Source organism: Anolis sagrei, chromosome 11 (genome assembly GCF_037176765.1).
Source record: "Anolis sagrei isolate rAnoSag1 chromosome 11, rAnoSag1.mat, whole genome shotgun sequence".
Taxonomy (NCBI): domain Eukaryota; kingdom Metazoa; phylum Chordata; class Lepidosauria; order Squamata; family Dactyloidae; genus Anolis; species Anolis sagrei.
Window position 1 is genome coordinate 6,302,993 of NC_090031.1, and position 13,637 is coordinate 6,316,629.

At 39.0% G+C, this 13,637-nt stretch overlaps 1 protein-coding gene across 6 annotated transcripts in view; it reads left to right on the plus strand.

Annotated features, from left to right (window-relative positions):
* Window positions 1–13,637, plus strand: part of SCAI (suppressor of cancer cell invasion) — a 78,741-nt gene that overhangs the window by 33,113 nt on the left and 31,991 nt on the right. For 5 of the 6 annotated variants that reach the window (XM_060757427.2, XM_060757426.2, XM_060757429.2 and 2 more), the window contains 6 exons: window positions 1,913–2,008; window positions 2,756–2,842; window positions 3,172–3,291; window positions 5,362–5,458; window positions 12,926–13,024; window positions 13,264–13,416. In XM_060757427.2, the coding sequence (XP_060613410.1) occupies window positions 1,913–2,008; window positions 2,756–2,842; window positions 3,172–3,291; window positions 5,362–5,458; window positions 12,926–13,024; window positions 13,264–13,416 (652 nt within the window). The remainder of the gene's footprint in view (window positions 1–1,912; window positions 2,009–2,755; window positions 2,843–3,171; window positions 3,292–5,361; window positions 5,459–12,925; window positions 13,025–13,263; window positions 13,417–13,637) is intronic. The other variant, XM_060757430.2, reaches the window with a different exon arrangement.

Genomic DNA, 13,637 nt, shown 5'->3' on the forward strand with positions numbered 1-13,637 from the left:
GGGGCTTCTACAATGGGCAGAGCGGAAGAACGGTACAAATCTCTGCTTGAGCAAAGCTCAGAAGGAAATCTGTCACTTTCTGCCTTAAAGTGGGCAATTTCTCCTCCTCTCCGGTTTTGGATAATTCCAATCATGGACGGGATCAAATGCGAGAGTCTTGGTGTGGAGTTTGCATGTCTTTCTAAACCCTCATTCCGACGAAATGTGCACAGCTGTGATAACAGGCGAGAAGGATTCAGGATGATAAGGCAAGATGGAAAGGAGGATATCTAGATACACTGAAGGGACTGAGATAAACCCCAATTGGCCTGTAGTTTTAAAAAAAGAGCCCTCAAGAGATTATGTCTTTTGGAATATAGTTTTTAATCATCGAACGAGGCTGTTCTGCTTATAATTCTAAGGTAGAAACATGGCGTATTGGCCTTGACTTTGACCCAAAGTTCTACTTCGACACAGCGCCCAAAAAGTGCCAAACCGTGAAGTGGAAATCTCTTCCCTTTAAAAAAATATTATTATTATTATTATTATTATTATTATTATTATTATTATTATTATTTGAAGCACAACAAAATGAGTCCACAGCAGACAAGATCACTCTGCTGGCTGTTGTATTGGATCACACGTCGGACACTTCCCAAGTCACTAGGACAGTGTGATATTATTATTATTATTATTATTATTATTATTAGAAACACAACAAGATGACTTCACAGCAGACAAGATCACTCTACTGGCTGTTGTATTGGATCACACGTCGGACACTTCCCAAGTGTCTAGGACTGTGTGATATTATTATTATTATTATTATTATTATTATTATTATTATTATTATTATTTGAAACACAACAAGATGAGTCCACAGCCGACAAGATCACTCTCTGGCTGTTGTATTGGATCACACATCAGGCACTTCTCAAGTGTCTAGGACTGTGTGATATTATTATTATTATTATTATTATTATTATTATTATTATTTGAAACACAACAAAATGAGTCCACAGCAAACAAGGTCACTCTGCTGGCTGTTGTATTGGATCACACGTCGGACACTTCCCAAGTGATTAGGACTGTGTGATACTATTATTATTGTTGTTGTTGTTGTTGTTGTTGTTATTTGAAACACAAAAATATGAGTCCACAGCAGACAAGATCACTCTCTTGGCATTGTATTGAAGGAGCGACAGATTTGGACATCATCTGCGTATAGATAACACCTTAGTCTGAAACTCTGGATGATCTCCCCCAGCGGCTTCATGTAGATGTTAAAGAACATCGGGGACAGTACTGAGCCCTGAGGGACTCCACAAAACAACGGTTGTGGAGCCGAACAGGTGTCACCCAATAACACCTTCTGGGAACTTCCCTCCGGGAAGGATCGGAGCCACTGCAAAGCAGTACCTCCGAGTCCCAATTCTGCAAGGCGTCTCAGAAGGATACCGTGGTCAACAGTATTGAAGGCCGCTGAGAGGTCCAGCAGAACTAACAGGGACACACTCCCCCTGCCTAGCTCCCAGCGTAGATCATCTACTAAGGCGACCAAGGCTGTTTCAGTACCATGTCCCAGCCTGAAGCCAGACTGTGCCGGATCAAGATAATCAGTGTCTACCAAGAACCCCTGGAGTTCCGAAGCCACCACACGTTCCATGACTTTGCCCAAGTAGGGGAGATTGGAAACTGGCCGATAGTTGACCAATTGAGTGGGGTTCAGTGATGGTTTTTAATATTTGTCTAATGGGAACCATAAAGAAATCTCTCCTGTTTTGCGATCCATCTGAACATTTTGGACAGAGGGTGATGGGTGAACATATGCTGGGAGGGCTTGGATTGTGTATCCCTGCTTTTTTGGATTGTATCTTTCTGCCTTTTTGGTTTTCCACTTGATAAAGACTTCCTTCTGTTTGGTCTCTTCCAGAGACTTACCTCAGTATGGGCAGAAGCAGTGGCAGTGCTATTTCGGGCGAACCTTCGACGTTTACACCAAGCTCTGGAAGTTCCAGCAGCAGCACCGGTAAGAGTAGACGCAGAGTCAGCCCTAACATTTAAAAGTGTGAAGCAATGGCCTCAGGAAGCATTGGAGCTGTGTGTATGTCTCAGACCCCTGCTCTGCTGTTGTCCTGCTCCAGACTGCCCAAAACAGTCACTGTTACTCTCTTGGATGTATGGTAGAGCATTTCTTATTATTTTCACTGCCAGTTCCTGAATAATTGAATGTCCACACTCTGTATTGTTGAAGGCTTTCATGGCTGGAATCACTGGATTGCTGTGTGTTTTCCTAGCTGTATGGCCATATTCCAGAAGCATTTTCTCCTCACGTTTTGCCTGTATCTCTGGCAGGCATCCTCGGAGGTTGTGAGGACCTCACAACCTCTGAGGATGCCTGCCACAAATGCAGGCGAAACATCAGGAGAGGATGTTTCTGGAATATGGCCATACAGCTAGGAAAACACACGGCAATCCAGTGATTCCATCCATGTTGCTGAACTGCAACAGAGTGCTAGATTTGTTTAGAAAGATGGGGATCTCTACAAAAGATGTCTCTGTGTTTCTTCCAAATGAACATTCCCAGCATCCCCTTATGGAAAATTACAACGGTTAAACTATGTCCTGAGACTTGAGCACCTTGGACCTCGTCCCAGCAGGCTGCGTTTTACCCCACTTGAAGACACTGAGTTTGTGGATCAGAGGTTTGATATATCTGTGTTTGTATAAAGCATCAGATGTGACCCACTCTTTCTTCTTTTTGCGGTGGACGAAGGCAAGTTTTGGACAATCGGTACGGCCTGAAGCGCTGGCAGATCGGCGAAATAGCCTCCAAGATCGGGCAGCTTTACTACCACTACTAGTAAGTAGCTCTCAAAGAATATTAACGGTTGCCAATCTGGGCAGATTGCTTCCAGTATGAGGAGTCAAACGCGCCTTTCTCTTTGTTGCCAGTCTGACATTTTGGCTTGAGAACTTCCAGTGCTAAATTAAAAGCCCGCGATGACTGGAAGTGAAAATGTGTAGGTGGATGGGTGCCATCTGTGCAAACACTTCTGTAAGAAGCAGTGAAATCGAATGTCAGAAGTGACAGTTATGGCTGTAGCGGGATGGGGAACCCGTACAAAATTCAGTGACTTCCTGGAAGAGGAGGTATGGACATGTTTTTGTAATTGTCTGCCTCTTCCGCAGCCTTCGCACGTCGGAAACCAGCTACCTGAATGAAGCCTTCTCCTTCTACTCCGCCATCCGGCAGCGGTCTTACTACTCTCAAGTCAACAAAGAAGACAGGTCAGGCCATGCCTCAGTCTTGTGAGTTTGAAGCGATGCTGCGAATTTGTGACCTTGTGGTGGGCAGGCGGGTATAAATGCGCTTGGTTCATCCTGTGGCTATTTGTGGGAATCCTTTGGCATTGAAGTGCAGCCGCAGCCTCAGGCAGCTGGTGAGTGGGAGGCGATGGAGCCAAGCCGAGGAAAAAGGAACACATTTGAGACGGGAGAAACTCCTTCCTCAGGGAAAGTCCTATCCTGTCTAGCGAAGCTTTCTAGTCCTTTGTCGTACACCAGAGCAGGAACACCTCTAACCTTAAACACCACACCAGCTTGGTAAAATCAGCAAGCAGTTTATTGAAGATTATATGTTAAAATAGCAAAACCAGTAAAGTTCCAATTTGAGAAATAGTCCATAAGCTTCAAAGGAAAACAAGATTCACAAGTACATAAAAATCCATGAAACTAGGCACTTGAATCCATGAAACAAGACAGCAGGAAAATCTCATACACGAATCTTGAGCTTGGCAAAAACTTGTTACATGAAACGCAGAGCACTTGAAAGCAAGACCCAAGATAAAATAACAACATTGATCCGACTGAGGCAACTCTCTCCCATTAATCATTATAAAGCTTTTCGAGATCTCAAAACCTTTTTTTTTTTCATGAGAAAGTGCAAGTTGCTTCTAGTGTGAGAGAATTGGCTGTCTGCAGAGATGTTGTCCAGGGGACACCCGGATGTTTGTTTTGTTTTGTTTTGTTTTGATGTTTTACCATCCTCATGTCCCCGTATGGGGAGCTGGAGCTTACAGAGGGATCTCATCTGCACTCTCCCTGGATTCAAACATCCGACCTGTCGGTCTTCAGTCCTGCCGGCATAAGGGTTTAACCGATTGTGACACCGGGGGCCCTATCCCAAAACTGCCTTTGTTGGTCGATCAAGATAATGAACTTAAAAGTTTATGCGGTCAGGATCAGAATGGGGAATAATCACTCGGGAAAGAAGAATTATGGGGAGGAGGCAAACTGGCATTGTTATTATTATTATCATCATCATCATCATCCTGCTTACATGGTGATACGGTGGTTAATACTGTTTTAAATGTTTTACTTAATGTTCTATTTATTGTTTTAATTGTTGTTATTTATATTTAATGGCATCAAATTGTGCCAAATGTAAGCCGTCCTGAGTCCCCCTTCAGAGGTTGAGAAGGACAAGGTAGAAATGCTGGAAACAAACAAACAAACAAATAAATAAATAAATAAAATATCTATAAAGATGCAAAATGGGGGCCAGGAGACAGTTCCACCTTATCTCCTGTGCTGTGCTAATAATATAATGTGATGTAATATAATATATTGTATACACATATAATATTTATAATATTGTAATGAAATAGAATACAAATAATAATAATAATATGATAATATAATTATATATTTATGTTACATATAATATTACTAATAATATTACAATATAACGGTATAGTACAATATTGTAATATTTAATACTAATATTGTACCATGCTAATAATATAATATATTGTATGCATATATATCTTGTAAGCCGCTCTGAGTCCCCTTCGGGGTGAGAAAGGTGACATATAAATGTTGTAAATAAAGAAATATGTACTGTATGATAGGGATAGCCACCAAAGTTAGAAGGTGAGAAGGGTGGCATATAAATGTCATAAATAAATAAATAAATAAATAAATACATAAATAAAGTTGCCATGCTAGTATGTTTGGCTTGAGTGATAGTCCCTGATTGTAATATAATAATAATAATAATAATAATAATAATACTTTATTTATACCCTGCCACCATCTCCCCAAGGGACTCAGAGCAGCTTACATGAGGCCAAACTCAACAATACATCAAAAACAACAAGCAATAATAAAACAACAAGCAATAAACAAAATAAACAATACAATTAATATAACTCACAAGTAGACAATAACACACAAGAATTTAAAAACCTATGGCTGGGCCAAATGTAATAGTTAAAAACTTTAAAAATAAATAAATAACAACTTAATATTTTTCTTCCTTCCTTTCTTTTCCATCCACTGAATAATGCTTTCACCCATTTACTCTTTTTTTCTTTCTAGGCCTGAATTGGTAGTGAAAAAACTCCGATATTATGCACGGTTCATAGTGGTTTGCCTTTTGCTCAACAAAATGGATGTCGTGAAGGAGCTCGTAAAGGTACGTCGATCTTGATGCTTCAATCCTCAGGTTTATTTGTTTTTTGTTTGTTTTTTTTAAATAATTTTTTATTGTTTTATCACATTTATTACATGTTATTACATTTTGTACATCAACCTCTTTAACATGTTGTTTTGTTGTTTTGCTCTGACATTTCCACCCCTTTTCTCTTTTTTTTCCCCCTTTTTCACCACAGTGCTCCCCTCCACCCGTCTCAAGCCACCATTCTTACATTTCATCTGTCCAAAATTTCATTTCTTCTTGTGACGGTAATTTTCCTTCCTTATTTTTTAATCCATTTACCACAAATCTTCCCCATACAGCATCAAAATCGCTTTGTTTCCATATACCTTTTTTAACCTTTAATATACATGTCAATTTATCATTTATTGCTATTTTCCATGCTTCTTTATACCACTCCTCTATTTGTATATTCATTTCTTTTTTCCAATTCCTTGCTATAAGCAGTCTTGCTATAGTTAGTAAGTTTGTTATCGCTTCTTTATCCTCCTTTTTCAATTGCTTATCTTTATATATTGATAGTAAGGCTATACTAGGGCTTTTATCTAATTCTATATTCATTATAGTTTCTATTTCTCTAAATACTTTCTCCCAAAAATTATTTACATATTTACATTGCCACCACATGTGTATATATGTTCCTGGTTCTTGACACCCTCTCCAACAATTTATTGAGTTATTTTTATTCATATATGCTATTCTTACCGGTGTCAAGTACCACTTCCATATTAACTTGTAATAGTTTTCTTTAACTCGTATCGATAAATTTTTTAAATGTCTTTGTCCCCATAATTGTTGCCACTCTATTTCACTTATATTTATCCCTAAATCCTCCTCCCAAATCTCTTTAAGGGTGTACTTTTTTGTTTTTTCATCTTTCATTTCAATTAGTATCTTATAAATTTTGCTAATTATACCTCTCAAGTTTTCGTATTCTTCTACAGTCCTTCCCTTCTGTATTATTTGTTCGAATTGATTGAGTTGGCTTCCATTTCTATTAATTTTTTTCCAGTTTATTAACCATTGTTCTAATTGTATACAATGAAACCATGACAATTTTATTTCTTTAAACTCTTCCAACATCATTTCCCTCTTCATTTCCACCTTCATCCAATCCCCTATCCTATCTAAGTTTATTTCCCTTACCTTTTTATCCATTACTTTTTTAAAATTTTTTGGGAACTTCTTTTCCATCACTATTGGGGTTATGATTGATCCCTCTTTTATTAGCCTCCCCTTATATTTATTCCAAACTTTCAGTATGTTGCTCAACATTGGGTTTCTAATTTCCCTCATTTCTTTTCTAGTAAACTGTTTAAAAAATATATTCCAAGTTTCATCTTCCACTTTTCCTGAATCATTATTAAGCCAATCTATTCCCTCTTTTTTGACCATTCCTTCTATAACCAAACTTAATCTACTTGCTTCATAATATTTTTTTATATTAGGTAACGCCAGTCCACCCTCCTTTTGCGACCTGTACCATAATTGTTTATTTAGTCTGTTTTTTTTACTTCCATTACAGTACTTATTAATCATTTGTTGCCATCTAGTTAGTTCTTCTTCTGTAATTTGAAGTGGTAGCATCCTAAATATAAAATTTATTTTTGAAAGTATTTTCATTTTTACTAATGCCATTCTTCCAAACCAGGATAAGCGTGTACCTTCGTACTCTATTAACTTTTTCTGGACTTCTTTCCTTAATGTTACTACATTTACTTCCTCTATCTCTTTTAAATCCTTAGTTATTATTACTCCCAAGTATTTTAGTTTGTTCTTAATTCTTATTCCCATTTTGCTCTGTTCTATAAAATCTTTTTCTTCTTCTCTTGTATAATTAAGTAGCATCATTTCTGACTTATTCCAATTAACTTGTAAACCTGTTGCTTTCCCAAATATCTCCAAATGTTCTTTTATTCTATCCATTTTCTCCATTATATTTTCTATAAATAACAATGTGTCGTCAGCGAATAAACTCACCTTCTGTTTCTCCTTTTTTCCTAACCCTTTTAAATTTTTGTCATTCCTTATATTATTAGCAAACAGTTCTATCACCATGGCAAATAGTATCGGAGATAAAGGGCACCCTTGTCTGGTTCCTCTAGTCACTTTTATTTCGTTTGTCACTCCGTCATTTATAGTTACCACTGCTGAGTTCCTTGAGTAAAATTGTTTTAGTACTCCTTTTATTCTATTTCCCATTCCAAATTTATTCAATATTTCCCTTAATGTCTCCCATTCCACACAATCGAACGCTTTAAAAATATCTAATGATAATATCCCTGCTTTTTCTTTCCCCTCTTTAGCCCAATGAATTTTATTTAATGCTCTCCCTATCAAATTTGACATTTGTCTTCCTTTTATAAACCCGCACTGATCTTCTTTTATGTACTTATACATACATTTATTCATTCTATTGGCTATTATCGCGGACAATATCTTTGCATCCTGATTAATTAATGATATGGGCCTATATGACCCTGGGTCTGTTAAGTCTTTATCAGGTTTAGGTATTAATATTATTAATGATTTCCTCCATGATTCGGGTATTTTATCTCCCTTCATTATTCCATTGTACAATTCTAATAATTTTGGGGTTAAAACTTCTCTAAAGCTTTTATAATATTCTGTACCTAGACCATCCAAGCCCGGAGCTTTCCCTACTTTTAATTTCTTAATAACTTCCTCTATTTCTTTTTTCTTAATAGGTTGTTCCAGTAACTCTTTATCTTTCTCCTCCAGCTTACTTTCCCAATTTTCCTCCACATATTTCCTAATTGCCTCTATGGGACTTGCTTTGGTTTGATATAGTTCTTTATAAAATTCTTCAAATACTTTCAATTTTTCTTTCATAGCTCTACATAATTTGCCTGTTTTATCTTTTATCGTATTTATCATTCCTTCCATTTTCTTTTTCTGTGTTGATTTGGCTAGCATCTTTGAATTCCTATCACTAAACTCAAAATATTCCCTCCTTAAATAAATTAAATTTTCTTGAACTTCGTCTATTTCCATTTTATCCAATTCCTCTTTTTTTGCTCTTAACCTAACATAAATTCGTGTATCTCTCTTTATTACATATGCTTTTTCAATCTCTTCTATTTCTCTTTCTAAATTCCTTTTCCTTTCTTCTTGCCTTTTTTTTAAGTTAATTGTCTCTTTTATACATAACCCTCTGGTCACTGCTTTCATGGTGTCCCATAGAACTCCCTTTGTCACCCCCTTTTCATTAAAGCCCCATATTTCTTGCCATTCTGCTTGCACTTTATCTACTATCTCTTTGTGGTTTAGTATTCTTGTATTTAACCTCCACCTTTTCATTTTGTCATAATCACATTTCAACACAATCTCAATTGAAACCAAAGCATGATCCGAAATCTTAATCATACCTATATCAGCATTTAGTACTTTACTTATCATATTTTTGGAGACAAAAATATAATCAATTCTTGTGTATACCTTGTGTACCGATGAATAATATGTATATCTACTTTCATTCCCTTTTACCAATCTCCACACATCCTTTAATTGCCATTTATTCATTACTCTACTTAATTCCGTTGTCACAATATTTCTAGCTTTTGATGCTATCGTAGTTTTATCCTTCTTTAAATCCATACAGCAATTACAATCTCCTCCAAATATTACATTTTGTTGATGGTAATTCTCTATTTGCTCTAACACTTTTTCATAAAATTCTTGCTGTTTTACATTTGGTGCGTATACATTTACTAATACATATTTTTCCTCCCCTATTTCCCCATATATTATTATATATCTTCCCTCTTCATCTTTCAATACCTTGTTTATGACAAAATTACATTTCTTTGCTATTATTATTGCTACTCCTCTTGACTTTGATGACCCAAAAGATGTTTCATAGTTCCTTATCCAGCTCGACTTTAGCTCGTTTGAGCCCCGCCTATTTTGATGTGTTTCCTGTAGGAAGATGAGGTCCGCTGCGTCCTTCTTCAGTAAAGATTCAATCCGCCTTCTCTTAATTACCGTCCCCAACCCTCTCGTGTTAAGTGTTGAAATTCTTAATTTATGGGACATCTTTTCCATTTCCCTTTAAAAGCTTTTTTGTGGCTTGAAACAATGTGAACCCTTGTCCCTTTCCCTCCCCTACCCTTACTCCCCATTCCCCCCTCCCCCCCAATCCCCCCACTTCCCTCGTTCCCCCCTTCCTCCCCTTCCAATCTTCGGGACTACTCGTCCCAATCATGGCCCCCCGGCCTTCCCAATTGGGGAGGGGGGGGGCGAAGTCATCCCGTGGCCCAGAGTCTCCCTCCCCCCGAGTGCTCATTTTAAATCAATATAAAGCTTGATTGCAGTGTATAGTTTCTTCTTACATCTCGATTCCTCCAACGGCACCGATTAATTCCTCCAATTCTCCTCCCTCCGGATCCTTCACCTCCTCTTCCTTTCGATCTCTCTCTTGTCTTCTTACTATGCCAAGCTCCTCCAGTAGTTGATAACCTTGTTCCAGTGTGTCGATTCTATATCTCTTGCCTTTCCATTGAAATTTGAGAAAGATAGGGTATCCCCAGGTGTACACAATTCCAGCTTTCATTAACTGTGTCGTAATGGGCTTCATTGAGTATCTCCAATTCTTAGTTTCAGAACAGTAGTCATTAAATATTTCCAATTTTGAGTCGCCCATCTTTAGGAGATCTGGATTTTTCTTTAATATTTTCATCAAATCTTCTTTCTTTGCGAAATTGTGAAATCGAATTATTATGTTCCTAGGAATTATTCTATTTCTTCCAGCCGGAAGGCGATGAACTCTCTCAATATCCAGTTCTGACCAGCTTAGTGTTGGCGAAATCTTTTGCAACCATTTCAAAATCTCAGATTTCAGATCTTCTTTCTTGTTTCCTTCTGGATAATTTTTTATTATTACATTGTTTCTTCTTTGATTGTCTTGCATGTACACAAACTTTCTTTCCACATCAGAGAGCCTATTTTCATTTTTTTGCGTTTGTTGTTTGAGTACCAGTTGTTCCTGTGTACTTCTTTCAATTTCTGCTTTGTTTTTTCGTATTTCACCCTGTGCAATCTCCAGGGCTTCTCTTATTGTCTGAAATTTTTCATCTGAGCTTTTCCGTTCCGCGTCCAACGCAGGTTTATTTGTTAGCTCCAGAGGTTAAGCTGAAGATGACTTTTCTCAAGACTGTATTATGACACTTATGCCAGCCAGGAGAAGCACTGTTTGAGTGGCGTTCTGTGTTTATTTATCAGCCGCATTCCTATTATTATTATCATTGTAGAATCATAGTATCATAGAATCATAGAGTTGGAAGAGATCATCCAGTCCAACCCCATTCTACCAAGAAGCAGGAAAATCACATTCAAAGCACCCCTGACAGATGGCCATCCAGCCTCTGTTTAAAAGCCTCCAAAGAAGGAGCCTCCACCCACTCCGGGGCAGAGAGTTCCACTGCTGAACAGCTCTCACAGTCAGGAAGTTCTTCCTCATGTTCAGATGGAATCTCCTCTGTTGTCGTTTGAAGCCATTGTTCCTCGTCCTAGTCTCCAGGGAAGCAGAAAACAAGCTTGCTCCCTCCTCCCTAGGACTTGCTCTCATGTATTTATATATAGCTGTCATGTCTCCTCTCAGCCTTCTCTTCTTCAGGCTAAACATGTCCAGCTCTTTAAGCCGCTCCTCATAGGGCTTGTTCTCCAGACCCTTGATCATCGTCCTCATTTCTATCCCACCTTTCTCCTCATAGGGACTCAAGTTAGCTAACAATAACACAATGCAACCTGATAAATTTTGAAAAGAAGCACAGACGTATCAGGGGTACTTTGGTTGTGCTTTTCCTGCATGGCAGGGGATTGGACTAGATGGTCCATGTGGTCTCGTCCAACTCTATGATCCTATGAAAGCAAATACCTACAATAAAAGCCAATTAAATATTTGTATAATGGGTACAAAAGTTAAACTACTGTGCAGTTAAAATGGAATTTAAGTTAGACTTAAAAGCTGGACATCCCCCCAAAACTCTATCCATACAATCTATCCCACCCAGAAATCTATCCCAAATAGATTACTGCAACGCGCTCTACATGGGGCTGCCTTTGAAGACGGTTCGGCAGCCAGACTACTAACTGGGGTGACATACAGGGAATATACCACCCCCTGTTGTGCTAGCTCCACTGGCTGCCGGTCCACCTCCTAGCCCAATTCAAAGTGCTGGTTCTGACCTATAAAGCTCTATACCAGTGTTTCTCAACCTTCCTAATGCTGCGACCCCATAGTACAGTTCCTCATATTGTGGTGACCCCCAACCATAACATTTTCATTGTTACTTCATAACTGTAATTTTGCTACTGTTATGAATCGTAATGTAAATATCTTATATGCAGGATGTATTTTCAAATCCCAAATACCCAATATGCCCAAATTTGAATACTGGTGGGGTTGGGAGAGGATTGATTTTGTCATTTGGGAGCTGTAGTTGCTGGGATTTATAGTTCACCTACAATCAAAGAGCATTCTGAACACCACCAATGATGAAATTGAACCAACTTGACACATAGAACTCACATGACCAAGAGAAAATACTGGGAGGATCTGGTGGACATTGACTTTAAATTTTTGGAGTTGTAGTTCACCTACATCCAGAGAGCACTGTGGACTCAAACAATGATGGATCTGGACCAAACTTGATACAAATACTCGATATGCCAAAATGTGAACACTGGAAGAGTTTGAGGAAAATAGACCTTAAAATTTGACAGGAATTTATAGTTCACCCACAATGAAATAATATTCTGAACCCCACCAACTATAGAATTGGACCAAACTTCCCACACAGAACCCCCATGACCAACAGAAAATACTATGTTTTCTGATGGTCTTTAATGACCCCTTTGCACCCCCTCGTGACCCCCACAGGGGTCCCGACCCCCAGGTTGAGAAACACTGCTCTATATGGTTCTGGCCCAGCTTACTTGTCTGAATGCATCCACCCCTACGTCAACAGCACAAATGCGCCTGGCGGGGATGAGAGACAGGGCCTTCTCGGTGGTGGCCCCCCGCCTATGGAACACACTCCCAACTGAGGTAACATCGGCCACCTCCCTCCTAGTTTTTGAAAGAAATTAAAGGCATGGTTTTGGGGAAAGGCTTTTGGACAATAGATGCAAGCAGCACTTTAAAGGGCTGTGACCGGAACAACGCAATGGCTGATGAGACTGTTTTATTTTTTTAATGATGGCTTGTGTATTGCTAATTATGGTTTTATGTTTAGTTGTGGTTTTAAATACTGTAATTGTTATGTAATGGCTTTGTAATAGGGCCCATTGTAAACCGTCCTGAGTCCCCCTTTGGAAGTTGAGAAGGACGGGATAGAAATGCGAGAAATATATAAATAAAAACAAACAAGTCAGCCCGAAGTTCTCTTCACTGTTCTCACCTGTTTGATTTATGTTTCCTGCCAGGAATTGTCAGACGAGATTGAAGACTACACGCACCGCTTCAACACGGAAGACCAAGTGGAATGGAACCTGGTTCTCCAAGAAGTGGCGGCGTTCATTGACGTAAGGATGGAAAGGACATCTCTGTTTATTTGCCTTTATTTGCCTCTGTTTTCCTGCTCTTGTCCTTCCATTCATGAAGAGAGAGTGGGTAGCACGCATTCATTGCCAGCAGAATGTTCGAAGCATGCGTTGTTATCTAGGGCTCTCATTTGCGGTTTCCTTTCTAACAAGGTGTATATTTAACCCGTACCATTATCTTCGGGGCCCTCATTCTCCTGCCGGGCTTCCTTTCTCCCCAGGCGGATCCCGTGATGGTCTTGAATGACGACAACACCCTGGTGATCCTCTCCAACCGCCTCTCGGACACGGGGGCTCCGCTGCTGGAGCAGGGCATGATCGTGGGGCAGTTGGCCCTGGCGGACGCCCTGATCATCGGCAACTGCAACAACCAGGTGCTTCTGCCCCCTCATTTTGCCCCCAAATAGTTACATCCCTGTTTCCTGCTCAATCTTTATGGGTTAGCTTTTAACATCTTCTACTCCCAGCCTTAATCCTGGGTACTAGTCATATATCATGATGGAAAAGTAATATATGAAACATGTGGCTATTTTTTTGGTACTTCCTCCTATAGCTGGAAGGGCTCTCACGATGACTGCAAGTCATTTTAAAAAGT